Here is a 17,140-nt window from a genome sequence, read left to right as displayed (position 1 = left end):
CAATTTAATAAACAGTATAAAAAGATTGAGGGGATAGTAAGAAAAAACTGGAACATCCTTTTGAAGGATGAAATTTTGGCTAAAATCTTACCACAAAATCCACGGTTTACATACAAAAGGGCGCCCAATATTAAGAACACCTTGGTGAGTAGCGCTCTGCCTATGGATGGAAAAAGGTTCCTACCAAGAAACAAAGGTTTTTATCGCTGTGGGGAATGCAGGATGTGTAAAGCTTGTCCTAGTATTGAATCCAAAATTACACAGTTCAATTGGGGACAGAAAAAAATCAGGATAGAAGATTTTATAACATGCCATACGGATTATGTTATTTATGCTATCGTTTGCAACTGCAATCTATTGTACATAGGCAAAACTAAGCGACAGGTTAAAATTAGATGGGCAGAACATGTCAGAAACATCTTAAAGGGCAATGAAAGTCGTCCTTTTTCTCTTCATTTTAAAGAAAAACATGGGAATTCCCTTAAAGGGTTAAAGAGTTTCTGTGTGATTAAATGGATCAAAAATGATTGGAGGACCAGAGATAGAGATAATAGATTGGCCAGGGCTGAAATGAAAAATATTTATGATTTTAACAGTCTCAGAGCACGTGGATTAAACCACGATTTTGAGATTAAGTGGTTTTTATAGTATGTTTATGTAGGATGTATTTAGATTGTAAGGGGCAGCTGTGCTGTTTGATTCTTCTTCTTCTGATTCTACAGTCCTATGGAGCGGTCATGTGATGTAAACAAACCATGACTAGCGTATAACAAGGAGGTCTGCGGTCACGTGACTATGAAGTCATCTGACAGGCATCGCGATACGTAGACGGAGTCGGGATGTGCACTGCCGTAATGTGCGGCATACGATCGGGACCTCAACCTTTGTGTGGGGTTGCCCGTGCGCCTCTTTTTATTGGGGGACCGGAGGGTTCAATAGCGCGATGCGCTGCCGAGTATGCAGTGACGCGGTGACGCGTCACCTAGGCTGGTCACATGTCCTAAGGATAACACGTGACCCGCGAGTCACATTTCTTTCAAATCAAAACTCAGTTCAGTGTTATTTTACACCTGCGCTATTTGTGTGAACCTGCAATGGCTTATATTTGAGTCAATCATTTTGTTCCCATCCTGATTGGTGGATTAAGTTCACACCAATCAGGCTTTTGCCTACTTAAATGCATAGCTCTGGGGCATGTTTGTTTCGGAGGAGATCAGACAGGACACGCTGCGTTCCAGGGGTATGTAACCTTCTTGATTGAAGGTGTAACCTTCTTGAGTGAAGGTGTATTTTTGTTAGCTAGGTTTATAATGGAGAGAAATACTTTGGATTACTATTATTATATTGTTATAGTGCCTCTAAGTGGCTTTATAATTGTAAAACACATATTAATTATATATGAAATATTGTTTTATCGTACTTTTTAATTACAAATTGTATTTATGTCTATAGTGTGTTACACTGTGAATCTTGAAAAAGACGCTGCATAGCGTCGACACAGTGTATGTGGTGGGTCGCAGTTCAGCCTACCCATAGTGGGGACATATTAGCAATCGATATCCGGGTCCATTGCTTTTAGCTGAATACCATCTTGCCTTTCCCCATATGGTATGACTGTTTTGCTTGCCACTTTTATTCTACTCTGATAATAAAAGGAGTGTTTGTTTTTTTCCTAATTGGATTATATCTCTGGCTTTTGATTTGTTACGAGGAATAACGGGGTTCATCCGTTTGTGTGAGGAGAGTTTTGAAGATCACAAAAGAAACCTTTATGTGCCTTCAATACGCCTTACAGAAGTAAGCATACATGTAAGAGTTCATCACCTTAATTCCTGTATACCACACTTGGTGCCTTTAAAAAGGAGGTGGATGTATGAACTTTCTATCTGGGACTATACCAACACCTCCAATTTCCGTGTTACACAGCTGTGAAAGATCCATCTTCATTGCAGGATTACACTATGTTGTGTTTTTATTTTTATTCTTCATATTGATTGGATGACATCTGTCCACCGGGACAAATTTGGACTTCTGGGACATTTGAGCGCAAAGTGAGATTGTACCTTTTCTTTTTTTATGGAGGAGGGGGAGTTTATGGTGTCTCTGGACATAAAGGATGCGTACCTTCATGTCCCCATATATGCCCCCCATCAGGAGTACCTGAGATTCGCTGTACAGGATTGTCATTACCAATTTCAGACGTTGCCGTTTGGACTTTCCACGGCCCCGAGGATTTTCACCAAGATAATGGCGGAAATGATGGTGGTCCTGCGCAAGCATGGAGTCACAATTATCCCATACTTGGACGATCTCCTGATAAAAGCGAGATCAAGGGAGAAATTGCTGAGCAGTGTGGCACTCTCTCTGAGAGTGCTCCAGCAACACGGTTGGATTCTAAATCTACCGAAGTCACAGTTGATTCCGACAACTCGACTACCGTTCCTAGGTATGATACTGGATACGGAACAAATGAAGGTCTTCCTCCCAATAGAGAGAGCCCAGGACATCCAGAACATGGTCAGGGACCTGCTAAAACCGAAAAGGGTGTCAGTTCATCAATGCACTCGAGTTCTGGGAAAAATGGTGGCGGCCTACGAGGCCATTCCCTTCGGAAAGGTTCCATGCAAGGACTTTTCAATGGGACTTTCTGGACAAGTGGTCCGGGTCCCATCTGCACTTACATCGGAAAATAACTCTGTCCCCAGGGGCCAGAGTGTCTCTCCTGTGGTGGTTGCAAAGTGCTCACCTGCTGGAGGGTCGCCGGTTCGGAATTCAGGACTGGATCCTGGTTACCACGGACGCAAGCCTCCGAGGATGGGGAGCGGTCACACAGGGAAAACACTTTCAGGGACTTTGGTCAGACCAGGAGTCCTGTCTACACATCAATGTGTTGGAACTCAGGGCCATTTACAACGGCCTTCGACAAGCGGAGAGTCTTCTTCGAAACCTACCGGTTCTGATTCAATCAGACAATGTCACAGCAGTGGCTCATGTGAACCGCCAAGGCGGGACAAGAAGCAGAGTCGCGATGGCGGAAGCCACCAGGATCCTTCGCTGGGCGGAAAATCATGTAAGCGCTGTGTCGGCTGTCTTCATTCCGGGAGTGGACAACTGGGAAGCAGACTTCCTCAGCAGACACGATCTCCATCCAGGAGAGTGGGGACTTCATCAAGAAGTCTTTGCAGACATAACACGTCTTTGGGGAACTCCTCAAATAGACATGATGGCGTCACGCCTCAACAAAAAGCTTCGGAGGTATTGTGCCAGGTCTCGGGACCCTCAGGCTGTGGCAGTAGACGCTCTGATAACACCGTGGGTGTTCAAATCGGTCTACGTGTTTCCTCCTCTTCCTCTCATTACAAAAGTGTTGAGGATCATAAGGCAAAGAAGAGTACAGACGATACTCGTTGTCCCAGACTGGCCTCGAAGGGCCTGGTACTCAGATCTACAAGAGATGCTCACAGGAGATCCCTGGCCTCTTCCTCTGAGGGAAGACCTGTTGCAACAGGGGCCCTGTGTATTTCAGGACTTACCGCGGTTACGTTTGACGGCATGGCGGTTGAACGCCGAATCCTAGCGAAAAAGGGGATTCCGGAAGAGGTCATCCCTACTTTAATAAAGGCTAGGAAGGAGGTGACTGTTAAGCATTATCACCGTATCTGGCGAAAGTATGTGTCTTGGTGTGAGACCAAGAATGCACCTACGGAAGATTTTCATCTGGGTCGTTTTCTCCACTTCCTACAGACAGGAGTGGATATGGGCCTGAAATTAGGCTCTGTTAAGGTTCAGATTTCGGCCCTCTCGATTTTCTTTCAGAAGGAATTGGCTTCTCTTCCAGAAGTCCAGACGTTTGTAAAGGGAGTGCTACACATCCAGCCTCCTTTTGTGCCTCCAGTGGCACTGTGGGACCTCAACGTGGTGTTGCAGTTCCTAAAATCACACTGGTTTGAACCGCTTAACAAGGTTGAGTTGAAATTTCTTACTTGGAAGGTGGTCATGTTGTTGGCCTTGGCATCGGCAAGGCGAGTATCAGAATTGGCGGCTTTGTCACACATAAGCCCCTACTTGATTTTTCATGTGGATCGAGCTGAATTGAGGACACGTCCGCAATTTTTGCCTAAGGTGGTTTCTTCATTCCATGTGAATCAACCTATTGTGGTGCCTGTGGCTACAAGTGACCTGGAGGATTCCAGATCCCTGGACGTAGTCAGGGCCTTAAAGATTTATGTAGCCAGGACGGCTAGAATTAGGAAAACAGAGGCTCTGTTTGTCCTGTATGCTGCCAATAAGATTGGCGCACCTGCTTCGAAGCAGACTATTGCTCGCTGGATCTGTAATACGATTCAGCAGGCTCATTCTACGGCTGGATTGCCGGTACCGAATTCGGTTACGGCCCATTCCACTAGGAAGGTGGGCTCTTCTTGGGCGGCTGCCCGAGGCGTCTCGGCATTACAACTTTGCCGAGCGGCGACTTGGTCGGGGTCAAACACTTTTGCTAAATTCTACAAGTTTGATACCCTGGCTGATGAGGACCTAGCGTTTGCTCAGTCGGTGCTGCAGAGTCATACGCACTCTCCCGCCCGATTGGATGCTTTGGTATAAACCCCATGGTCCTTACGGAGTCCCCAGCATCCTCTAGGACGTAAGAGAAAATAAGATTTTAAACCTACCGGTAAATCTATTTCTCCTAGTCCGTAGAGGATGCTGGGCGCCCGTCCCAGTGCGGAAACTCTGGAAGACTTGTATATAGTTGTTGCTTACATAAGGGTTATGTTACAGTTGAAATCGGTCTTGGACCGTTACTGTTGTTGTTCATACGGTTAACTGGTTATGTATGATCCAGGTTACATGGTATGATTGGTGTGGGCTGGTATGAATCTTGCCCTTGGGTTTCTAAATCCTGCCTTGTATTGTCCATCTCCTCTGGGCACAGTTCTCTAACGGAGGTCTGGAGGAGGGCATAGAGGGAGGAGCCAGTGCACACCCATAGTCAAAGTTCTTTTTTAGGTGCCCTATCTCCTGCGGAGCCCGTCTATACCCCATGGTCCTTACGGAGTCCCCAGCATCCTCTACGGACTAGGAGAAATAGATTTACCGGTAGGTTTAAAATCTTATTAAATCCTTTTCCTCAAAATGTCCGTCTCCCTGGGCACAATTCCTATAACTGGAGTCTGGAGGAGGGGCATAGAGGGAGGAGCCAGTTCACACCCCTTTTAAAGTGCCCATGTCTCCTGCGGATCCCGTCTATACCCCATGGTTCTTGAAGCATCCTCTACGGACTAAGAGAAAAGGATTTACCGGTAGGTATTAAAATCCTATTTTTTTTTTTCAAACCCAAAGGCAGATGTACTAAGCCGTGGAGAGAACTTAAGTACCAACCAGCTCCTCTCATTTTTCAAACTTGCCCTGTACCATGACAGGTAGGAGCTGAGTGGCTGGTACTTAATCACTCTCCAAGGCTAGATAGATAGATAGATAGATAGATAGATAGATAAAATCCCATGACATCTTGCAGTTACTAAAAAGGAAACATGCAATAGCTACGTTAATTTGTTAATAAGGGAGTATTCACACTCTTCTTATATCTCTTGACATATACAGATTTATGTGCTGAATACTTGTCAAACATATGACCAATACATTTTGAATTTGGAATGTTATTACATAGGGGAGAAGTTTAATTTATGTGTAATTCTTGCATAAATTTGATCTTGCTATATATCTTCCATTTTGTCATTCCCAGGTCAGTGTCAGTTCTGTGAACCCACAGGTCTTGCGAGTCCAGCAGACATATTCCATGTCGGCACTGTAAGCCAGCTCATTATGTCCTTTGATGTGTCTGCTAGCAAACAAGTCCTTGCCTTTGGAGACTCAGATGGATGCATTCATCTATGGGCTGATACCCCAGAAGCAACATTTAATGCTTACCCACGTGACACAGAGTTTGCTTTGCCCTGTATGGTAGACAACTTGCCACATCTGGACTGGAATCAGGATCTTATGCCTCTGTCTCTTATCCCTGTACCACTGACAAATGAAACCTTGCTCTCTGATTGGCCGTCTACTAATGCCACTCCTGCTCCACGGTATGTTAGCCTTATAAACTGCTGTCTGTCTAATCTGTTTAAAGGAGGACGTTACCCAAATATGAAACTTCACAAGTAACACTCAACCACTAGTAGAATCCATCACCGATAGTTGTTGCTGTTTGTAACTGCTGTCAGGCTGTCTGTTGGCATGTGCCTGGGAATAAACTGCATCAATTTAGTTTTCCTTTCACAGCTATCCAGAAATCAAGTCATGTGTAATGCAGTTCTCAGTCTCTGTCCTCCGGAACCCAACAGTTCATGTTTACCAGATCTCCTCACAAGAATCACAAGTGAAATAATTGGCTCCACCTGTGGATCTTTTAAAATGTTGGTGAGTAATGAGTACACCTGTGCACCTGCTGGGTGACTTGGAAAATGTGAGCTGTTTGGGGTACTGAGGTCCGAGTTTAAGAACCATTGATCTAATGTATTACAGGTCTTTATGTATTTAAAATGTTATTCATGTATTGAATTATTGTGGCTGACAATTGTAAGCCCAATGAAGACCAGAGAGGTCTCTAACCTTTCACTTTTCTCTTTTTGCCATTGAGGAATTTATCTACACTGGTTTTATAACCTTTGTTCCACAAATACGCATGGAAAGTGACTAACTTGGTGCAATAACTCATAGGGTCTCGCTCTAGTTCTTTTACATCAAGCACAATAAACACGAATTAGTAATGTTTCTCAAGTTACAGCACATATAGCTTGTTGGAAACTGTCCTACAATCAACTTATTTGCCATTGTTAATATACTATTTTATATTGTATTTAATTGTATTTTTAAAGTTTTCACTTCCACAGAGAACAACATATTTGCAGTTTCTCTTACGTCCTAGAGGATACTGGGGTCCATTTACTACCATGGGGTATAGATGGGTCCACTAGGAGCCATGGGCACTTTAAGAATTTGATAGTGTGGGCTGGCTCCTCCCTCTATACCCCTCCTACCTGACTCGGTTTAGAAAATGTGCCCGGAGGAGCCAGTCACACTGAAGGAAGCTCCTGAAGAGTTATCTGCATTTATTTTCTGTGTTTGTTATTTTCAGGCAGGGCTGGTTGGCACCAGCCTGACTGCTTCGTGGGACTTAGGGGAGGGGTTAATGGTCCCGTTCCCTGCTGACAGGACATTGAGCTCCTGAGGGGGGTGGTCTTCAGTATGCCGAATGTCGGGATCCCGGCGCACAGTATACCGGTGCCGGGATCCCGACACCTTGGCATACCGACAGATATTCTCCCTCGTGGGGGTCCACGACCCCCCTGGAGGGAGAATAAATAGCGTAGCGCGGCGAGCCCGCAAGGGGCTCCTTTGCGCTCGCCACGCTGTCGGTATGCCGGCGGTTGGGCTTCCGGCGCCGGTATGCTGGTCACCGGGAGCCCGGCCGCCGGCATACCATACTACACCCCCTGAGGGAACTTATTCGCAAGCCCCACCACAGCGAGCGTACATTCCCGCAGCATGCCGCCACCCCTAACAGAGCCAGAAGAAAGAAGAGTGGTGAGTACTAGGCCGGCGTCCCGGTTAGCGGGGTGCCGTCCATTATGGCGGCACGAGGGTACGGAGATGCACAGCTTTTAAACGGGGCGGAATACGTCTCCAGACACAGTACACATCTGCGTCTCCGTACACTGGGGGTCATTCCGAGTTGTTCGCTCGTTATTTTTTTTCGCTACGGAGCGATTAGTCGCAAACTGCGCATGCGCAATGTACGCAGCGCGCCTGTGCCAAGTAAATTAGCACAAAAGTTTGGTATTTTACTCACGGCTTAACGAAGTTTTTTCATCGTTCTGCTGATCGTAGTGTGATTGACAGGAAGTGGGTGTTTCTGGGCGGAAACTGGCCGTTTTCTGGGTGTGTGTGGAAAAACGCAGGCGTTTCAGGGAAAAACGCGGGAGTGGCTGGAGAAACTGGGGAGTGGCTGGGCGAACGCTGGGCGTGTGTGTGACGTCAAACCAGGAACGAAAAGGACTGAGCTGGTCTGGAGCTACTCAGAAACTGCGGGGTTAATCGTTACGACAAAATTAGCGAATCTTTCGTTCGCAATTCTGCTAAGATACACTCCCAGAGGGCGGCGGCTTAGCGTGTGCAATGCTGCTAAAAGCAGCTAGCGAGCGAACAACTCGGAATCACCCCCTCTGTACACAGTACCCATACGGGCAACACAGCCTTAAAATTGTTTCTGTCAATTTTAAGCACCTAATTCTTCAGCCAGTATAAAAAAAGCGGGAAGACCGTGCGCCATTGAAGGTGTGGGGTTCCACTATGAGAGGATCCAGCAACTCACCAGCGCCATTTTCCCTCTGCAGTGGACACAGACGCTGACTGACAGAGACGCACAGCTCCTCCAGTGTGACTCCAAATTACCTCAGCAGTACTGGGGGTCATAGCAGGGGGGAGCGATTACTAGTGTACTAGGTCCCCTATCAGGATACTTAGTGTACGACCCTGCTAAGCTTGGCATTAGCGGTAAGGGCGCGGTGGGGGCTGGCTCCAAACAACTCTGTGTCTCCCTGGAGGCCTCTTTGTGGGTTAAGTGTGCTTAACCTTTTCCTGTGTGTTTGTGTGTGTGTGCTGTCACATTTACATTATGTCAGGCAAAGAGTGTGTTTCTTGTACAGCGAAGTGTTCCTCTTCACCAAGGGGCTCACTACTGGGTACTCAGGGTTCACAGAATAGCGGGGCTGAACCGGAGTGTGTTAATTCTCTGAAAGGAATGATCTCCACTTTTTCTACAAAATCGTCACGCAATGAGAAAGACGCAGTACTTAAAACAAACTGTGGATGCATTTATGAGCAGAGACTCTGTCCCCAAAACAGCATCTCAATCCCCTCCCATTTGTCCGCAAAAGCGATCTCTGGCCCATATCCTGCGGTCTGACTCTGACGCTGAAGGGTCAGACTTGGAGGAGGGTGAGGTAGACTTTAAGGGGGGAGGGGGGGGTGATGCATCTTTGTCACAGGGAATAGAGGCTCTTATAGAAGCTATCAGATGTTCTGCATATTCCTGATAAGGTGTCAGAGGAGTGTGAGGAGTCTTTTTTTTTTTTTTTTTTGTAATGTAAAGGAGTCCTTAGTCACTTTTCCTGTGTCAAAGGAATTGAATACCCTGTTTGAAGAACTGTGGGTTAATCCTGATAAGAAATTGCAGATCCCAAAAAGGTTGCTCTCCTCCTTTACCTTTCCTCTGGAGGATAGGAAAAAATGGGAAAATCCACCGATAGTAGATACATCAGTCTCTAGGCTGTCACGAAATATTGTATTGCCTGTTCCCGGTGCAGCATCCCTTAAAGACACGTCTGATCGTAAAATTGAGACTACACTCAAATCATTGTACACAGCTGCTGGGGTGGCCCAAAGACCCACTATTGCATGTGCGTGGATCACAAAAGCCATTGCAAAATGGTCAGGTAACCTAATTGAGGGGTTAGATTCCTTGTCTAGAGGGGATGTTTTACTCCTGCAGCATATACAGGACTCTGCAAACTTTATGGTGGAAGCCATAAAAGAGAGAGGCATGCTTAACGCACGCACCACCGCTATGGCAGTGTCGGCATGCAGGGACTTGTGGCTACGCCAGTGGACTGCTGACGCAGACTCCAGGAAAGGCGTGGAAGGTCTACCATTCACAGAAGAGGCCTTGTTTGGAAATTAATTAGACAAATGGATCTCCACAGCTACTGCGGGTAAGTCTACATATCTTCCTTCCGCAGCCCCCCTAACCAAGAAGACTTATTCAGCTTCTAAGTTACAGTCCTCTTGGACTCCCACCTCACAGATTCTTCAAATCAGGCTTGTCATTTTCACAGAAGGCAAGTATAACTTTACAGTATGCCATCCAAAAACTGGTACAGACTTTGGTCATTGTTCCAGTTCCACCTCATCTGCTCAATAAGAAGTACTATTCCAACTTATTCGTAGTACCGAAACCAGACGGTACGGTAAGACCGATTCTGAACCTCAAATCTTTGAACCCGTACTTACGAGTGTTCAAATTGCAGATGGAGTTTCTGAGAGCGGTAATCTTCAGGTCTGAAAGAGGGGGAATTCCTAGTGTCTCTGGATATCAAGGATGCATACCTTCACATTCTGATCTGGCCGCCTCATCAGGCCTATCTACGGTTTGCACTGCAGGACTGTCGCTACCAGTTCCAGGCCCTGCTCTTTGGTCTCTCCATGGCACCGAGGGCGTTCACCAAGGTGATGGCAGAGATAATGTTTCTACTCCGCGAACTGGGAGTGAACATAATTCCGTACCTGGACGATCTCCTGACAAAAGCACCGTTCAGGGAGAGGTTGCTGGACAGCATTGGTCTTTCAACCAAACTCCCCCAGGATCACGGGTAGATTCTGAACCTTCCGAAATCTCACCTAGAGCCAACACGGAGGCTTCCATTACTGGGAATGATACTGGACACTTGAGTCGCAGAAAGTGTTCCTTCCTTTGGAAAAGGCATTGGTGATCCAGTCGATGGTTCGGGACGTCCTGAAGCCAACCCGAGTGACGGTGCATCTAGGCATTCGCCTTCTGGGGAACATGGTGGCCTCTTACGAAAGTTTTCATGCAAGACCCTTCCAGCTAAATCTATTGGACAAATGGTCCGGAACGCATCTTAACATGCACCAGAGGATCCGTCTGTCGCCAAAAGCCAGGATCTACCTTCTGTGGTGGCCACAGACTTCTCATCTCGTCGAAGGTTCAAAATCCAGAAGTGGATTCTATTAACCACAGACGCAAGCCTCAGAGGTTGGGCAGCAGTCACTCAGGGTATGCAGTTTCAAGGAAGATGGTCAAGTCAGGAAGTTGTCCTTCCAATCAACATTCTGGAACTCAGGGCCATATAAAACACCCTTCTGCAGGCCTCACATCTTCAAGATCGGGCAATTCAGGTTCAGTCGGACAGTGTGACGTTCATTAACCGACGGGGCGTAACGAAGAGCAGAGCAGCAATGTCGGAGGTGTCAGGAATTCTCCTCTGGGCAGAAAGAAATGCTGTGGCGTTGTCAACGGTGTTCATTCCGAGTGTAGACAACTGGGAAGCAGACTTCCTCAGCAGGCAGGACCTGCAGCTGGGGGAGTGGGACCTTCACCCGGAGGTGTTCAGGTGCTTAAGAAGTCAATGGGGATATCCACAGATCGACATGATGGCCTCTCTGCTCACTGAAAAGCTCAATACCGACTATGATCCAAGCCGGGACGGGGGTAACGTCCTAAGCATTACCATCGTATTTTGAAGAAATACGTCTCTTTGTGTGAGAGCAGAAATTATTCTGCGTTGTAATTTCATCTTGGACATTTCCGGCTTTTTCTGCAGTCAGGTATGGATGTGGGCCTACGTCTGAGCCCACATCCATAACTGACTGCATTTCGGACTTGTCCATTTCGGACTTGTCCATTTTCTTTCAGAAACAATTGGCTTCTCTCCCTGAGGTCCAGACGTTCTTGAAAGGTGTTCTGCTTATCCAACCTCCCTTTGTGCCTCACACGGCACCTTGGGATCTCAGCGTGGTGCTGCAGTTTCTCCTATCGGACTGGTTTGAACCTTTACAGGAGGTAGATGTAAAATATCTTACGTGGAAGACCGTCACACTGTTGGTCTTTGTTTCAGCAAGACGTATGTCGGAATTGAGGGCTTTGTCTCATAAAAGTCCCTATTCAATTTTCCATGAGGGCAGAGCTTAACTCATCAGCATTTTCTTCCTAAAGTGGTGTCTGCGTTTCACATCAACCAAATTATTGTGGTTCCGGTTGTCACCGACACTTCTGCTACTTCAAAATTTTTGGATGTTGTGAGGGCTTTGAAGCTGTATGTGAAGAGAACAGCTGAGGACGCGCTGTTTTTTCATTATGATCCCAGTAAGATTGGGTGTTCTGCTTCAAAGCAGTCTGTTACACGCTGGATCAGGCTTACTATCCAGCATGCTTATTCCATGGCAGGTTTGCCATGTCCAAAATCTGTACAGGCCCACTCTACTAGGTCGGTGGGTTTTTCCTGTGCAGCTGCCCGGGGTGTCTCGGCTTTACAGCTCTGCCGAGCAACTACTTGGTCAGGTTCAAACGTTGCTAAGTTCTACAAGTTCGATATTTTGGCCTCCCTGAGAACCTTCAGTTTGGTCAATGCGTTCTGCAGGACCCTAGGCGCACTCCCACCCGGTTTGGGAGCTTTGGTACATCCCCATGGTACTAAATGGACCCCAGTATCATGTAGGACGTAAGAGAAAATAGGATTTTAATTACCTACCGGTAAATTCTTTTCTCGTAGTCCGTAGATGATACTGGGCGCCCGCCCAGTGCTCCATTCTTCCTGCAATGTTACTTGGTTAAGTAATGTTGGCCCAGACATTGCTGTTCCTGTTTAAAGTTTGGTTAGCTTGGCTTTCCTCTTGGTGTGTGTGTGTGTGCGTGCGTGCGTGTGCTGGTCCGGAATCTCACCACTGTCCTTATCTATCCTTCTCTCAAAGTATGTCAGTCTACTCGGGCACAGTTTCCTAGACCTGAGTTTGGTAGGAAGGGCATAGAGGAGGGTGCCAGCCCACAACATCAAATTCTTAAAGTGCCCATGGCTCCTAGTGGACCCGTCTATACCCCATGGTACTAAATGGACCCCAGTATCCCCTACGGACTACGTGAAAAGGATTTACCGAAAGGCAATTAAAACCATATCCTTTTTTTTTTTTTTTTGTGTGTATGTGTGTTTTATAACTCCATTCAGTTTCTCACAGTGAGTGTTTCACTAACTGCACACTTCTTTCATTGCACAGAATGGCACATCGCATGTTCTAAATGTGAAGTCCAATACAGCTGGATGCCCTGCTGCTATTATATAGTGAGCCACTACGATAATCCATAATCTTCTCTGCCTTGTCAGCATTTAATCGGCAGTCTCTTTTGTTTCAGTCGGGCTCCTCCAGTAGATCCAGAGATATTACGAACAATGAAGCAGGTTGGATTCATTGGCTACTCTCCCAATCCTAGAACAAAAATCCGGAATCAGGTCTGCCTTCATACCCTAAATTTTCATGCCAGATCTTGTGTACACAGAAGGAAAAATGCACTGTTAATGGTTATTCTTCTGATTTGCAACTGTAGTGTAACATGGGAAGTCAGTCCTATTAGGACTGAGGGAGGGGAGTTGCAATGGTGCAAAAATACAGGCAATGTGGCCTGATCTCGCCCCACACTTGTATATTTTTGTATACAGCCTTGTGGGGCTGTACATAAAAATCTGCGTGTCTGGAAGTACAGTAAGTGTGGCATATAGTATATATCCACACTACTCACACCACGAGGGAACATGCAGCTAATAGGATTGACTCATGGGGTGGAATTCGGTATCCGGTTGATAGATAGACAGTGTCTAGTTAGACAGTCAATAGATAGACACCATATGTTAGGCAGACATTAGGTCGACAGGGTCAAAAGGTCGACAGGGTCAAAAGGTTGACATGAAAAAGGCAGACAGTACAATAGGTCGACAGGTTAAAAGGTTGACATGGTCGAAAGGTCGACCTAATGTCTGTCTAACATATGGTGTCTATCTATTGACTGTCTAACTAGACACTATCTATCTTTTATACCGGAACCGTGGAATTCAATTGTTTGAAAAGTCAGTTGAGTGTCTGTTTTTTCCTATCTAATAGACAGGGAAAAACAGACACCCAACCGACTTTTCATACATTTGAATTTCCCCCATGGAGTCCTGTTTCCAATAGTGTTGCATCATAACTACATTCTGTAACATCCATATTTATTTTTTATGTATTTTTTTTTTTTTTTTTAAATCCTGTACTTCATGCTACACTGCGTTTTCCTAAAATTGAGGGAATAATTTAACTTCTAGTACGTGTGTGTATGTGTTTGGTAGTGTATTTTAAACCTGGTTTCTTGCCTCTTCCTTCTAGGTGCCATATCAACTGGAAAATGATTTTGACAATTTTAACCAAGTTCCTGAATCTCCTATAGGAAGAGAAGAAGAGCCCCATCTCTATATGGTGGCCAAAAAGTATCGGAAGGTGCAATGTATCCCTCTATTTTATACATGTCCTTGTCTTGCTGTTTTGTCATGTAGAATCATTGATTCTCCCACAGAAATAAAATATATTTGCTGGAAAGGTAGTAGGCAGGGATGGGACTCTGAGGGCTCATTCATAGGATTACAACCATACTTAGCCTAAGGTGTTTGCAACAAATACTGAATGTACAGTAGCAGAGGTGATTGCCTGTGTTGGATTGTGTCAAACGGAATAATTTGGCAAAGATGTAAATACCCAATGATCGTGCACTAACATACTATATTTAGTTCCTCCAATATGCTCCTCTTTTACAAGATGAGATGTGTTCATTGCAGGGAATTCTGTTCCTCTTCATACGATGTACCGTTCCTGAAGAGCACGTTGCTTCTGCCAACGTCACAAGATTTCACTCATACCCCATAGAGGTGCCAGGGAAAACTTGTGATTTTGGCCCTGCTGTCCGGCAGCACATAATAAAAATGTAATGTAATGTAGTATTTAAAGTATTTACAAAGAAAATAGAGTGGATAAAAGCACCAATAACTTTGTGTAGTGCAAACAAACACAAACAGAAAAGAAGTGTTGTGTCCTAGCTCTGAATTTTACATTTGAAGTTTATTTAAAAAAAATAATAATCATAAATAAAAATATCTTTGTATTTTTACAGGTCACCATAAAATATTCTAAACTTGGTCTAGAAGATTTTGACTTTAAGCACTACAATAAAACCTTGTTTGCTGGCCTAGAGCCTCACATTCCCAACGCCTACTGCAACTGCATGATCCAGGTAAGCAGGGGGTCCTGTCTGGCATTGTGTGGGTGGTGCTAGCTGACTGGCCAAAGAGTATAGTCAGCTGTACTAAAACGTGGTGTAATTATGCTGGATTAGCATCCAGAGACACTGGGACTTGACAAGTTAATAATATGCATTGGATATTTTGCATAATAAGTCTAACATTTTGCTGATGTCGGGGGGGCTTCAGTTTGACATGAATGACTTACTGTGAGAAAGAACAGTGTTCTATTTGCTAACATCTAAATGACGCCTAGCTGCAGAGGCTTTCAGAGTTTCACTTTCGCCCATAAATCTGCCATAGAACCATCAAAGCTAAGTGGGGTGTAAGATTCATACAGGATGCACATTACCACCTTTTTAAAATTGCAATAAACATTTAAGAAAGACCATAAGCCTACATACATACAACACTAAAGTATATGGGTAAACTCTGTATGGAGGATGGAAAAAAATTGACTTTTTATATGCGAGTTAAATGACCCTCTGAATCAATTAGTTAGGTGTGAACTTAGTTTTACTTTACTTTTTTTTTTTATTTGAAGACCCAATCCTGAACAGCAGCCACCTCTCCGCTTAGTCTACTCTTATGGGGATTGTGCTCTGCAGGGGCAGTGCATATGGGGAGTTTTTCATCACAAAAGGCATACTAGGCCGGAGGGGAGGCTGTGTGTGCTGGGATTCAAAGATGGCTGGAGCCCAGTTTTATACCTTTCACTGGGGATTTCAGGGGGTTGCTGTTGTTGTTTGGGGTCAGGAGACAACTCTCCAGGGTTGCTGACACTATCAGCAAGGAGAGCCAGCAGGTACCTGTGCAGAAGGCTGACAGACAATCACGTCGGACCTGGATGCTGACAACTGTGCAGAGCTGCTGTCACTGAGGATCAAGCCAGGCTGAAGCATCTATCTTCAAGGAGGAGGGGGTGGCAGGTGAAGCCGCCGACGTGTCCACTCAAAGCTGAAGTGGAAAAGTAAGAGGTATAGGGGGGTATTCAGAGGTGGACGCTATTTATCAAAAATCGTCATCTGCGCCACCGCGCTTGCATGTGCGGACTTTCACTATGCGATCGATTCCCGGATGAATGTCATCGCTTGGTGATTGGTAGGTGGTCGGGGGCGGCGACGTGGCATTGTGGGGGGGGGCGAGTGGTACAGGAAACGCAGGCGTGTCATGGCTGTTTTTAGAGTGGGCGGATGACGTTGCCTGCGTGTCCTGTGATGGGAAACATAGCGGTTCATCTGTATACACTGCCTGGCTGCCGATACTATTTGCCGCTTTTTGCAATGCAATTGAATTGCGATTGCATCGCTGGACTGCCTTGCCCTGTGCTGGGCGACCCCCAGCGTGTGATTTTATCAATAGCAGTTTCTCTATCGTCCTAAGTGGATGCTGGGGTTCCTGAAAGGACCATGGGGAATAGCGGCTCCGCAGGAGACAGGGCACAAAAAAGTAAAGCTTTACTAGGTCAGGTGGTGTGCACTGGCTCCTCCCCCTATGACCCTCCTCCAGACTCCAGTTAGATTTTGTGCCCGAACGAGAAGGGTGCAATCTAGGTGGCTCTCCTAAAGAGCTGCTTAGAGAAAGTTTAGTTTAGGTTTTTTTCTTTACAGTGAGTCCTGCTGGCAACAGGATCACTGCAACGTGGGACTTAGGGGGAAAGTAGTAAACTCACCTGCATGCAGAGTGGATTTGCTGCTTGGCTACTGGACACCATTAGCTCCAGAGGGATCGAACACAGGCCCAGCCGTGGAGTCCGGTCCCGGAGCCGCGCCGCCGACCCCCTTGCAGATGCTGAAGCGTGAAGAGGTCCGGAAACCGGCGGCTGAAGACTCCTCAGTCTTCATAAGGTAGCGCACAGCACTGCAGCTGTGCGCCATTTTCCTCTCAGCACACTTCACTGGGCAGTCACTGAGGGTGCAGAGCGCTGGGGGGGGGCGCTCTGAGAGGCAAATATAAACCTTATACAAGGCTAAAAATACCTCACATATAGCCCATAGGGGCTATATGGAGATATTTAACCCCTGCCTGACTGGAAAAATAGCGGGAGAAGAACCCGCCGAAAAAGGGGCGGGGCCTATCTCCTCAGCACACGGCGCCATTTTCTGTCACAGCTCCGCTGGTCAGAACGGCTCCCAGGTCTCTCCCCTGCACTGCACTACAGAAACAGGGTAAAACAGAGAGGGGGGGCACATTAATGGCTATATATATATATATTAAAGCAGCTATAAGGGAGCACTTAATATAAG

The 17,140-nt window shown here is 46.0% G+C and overlaps 1 protein-coding gene across 4 annotated transcripts in view; it reads left to right on the top strand.

Annotated features, from left to right (window-relative positions):
• PAN2 (poly(A) specific ribonuclease subunit PAN2) overlaps positions 1-17,140 on the top strand; it is a 295,174-nt gene that overhangs the window by 57,785 nt on the left and 220,249 nt on the right. For all 4 annotated transcript variants that reach the window (XM_063952590.1, XM_063952592.1, XM_063952589.1 and 1 more), the window contains 4 exons: positions 5,744-6,086; positions 12,986-13,082; positions 13,990-14,100; positions 14,768-14,887. In XM_063952590.1, coding sequence (XP_063808660.1) covers positions 5,744-6,086; positions 12,986-13,082; positions 13,990-14,100; positions 14,768-14,887 — 671 coding nt within the window. The remainder of the gene's footprint in view (positions 1-5,743; positions 6,087-12,985; positions 13,083-13,989; positions 14,101-14,767; positions 14,888-17,140) is intronic.

The sequence above is a fragment of the Pseudophryne corroboree genome, chromosome 2 (assembly GCF_028390025.1).
Source record: "Pseudophryne corroboree isolate aPseCor3 chromosome 2, aPseCor3.hap2, whole genome shotgun sequence".
Lineage (NCBI taxonomy): Eukaryota > Metazoa > Chordata > Amphibia > Anura > Myobatrachidae > Pseudophryne > Pseudophryne corroboree.
Note: the sequence above shows the minus strand (reverse complement) of the source record. Positions and strands in the feature narration are given on the sequence as shown.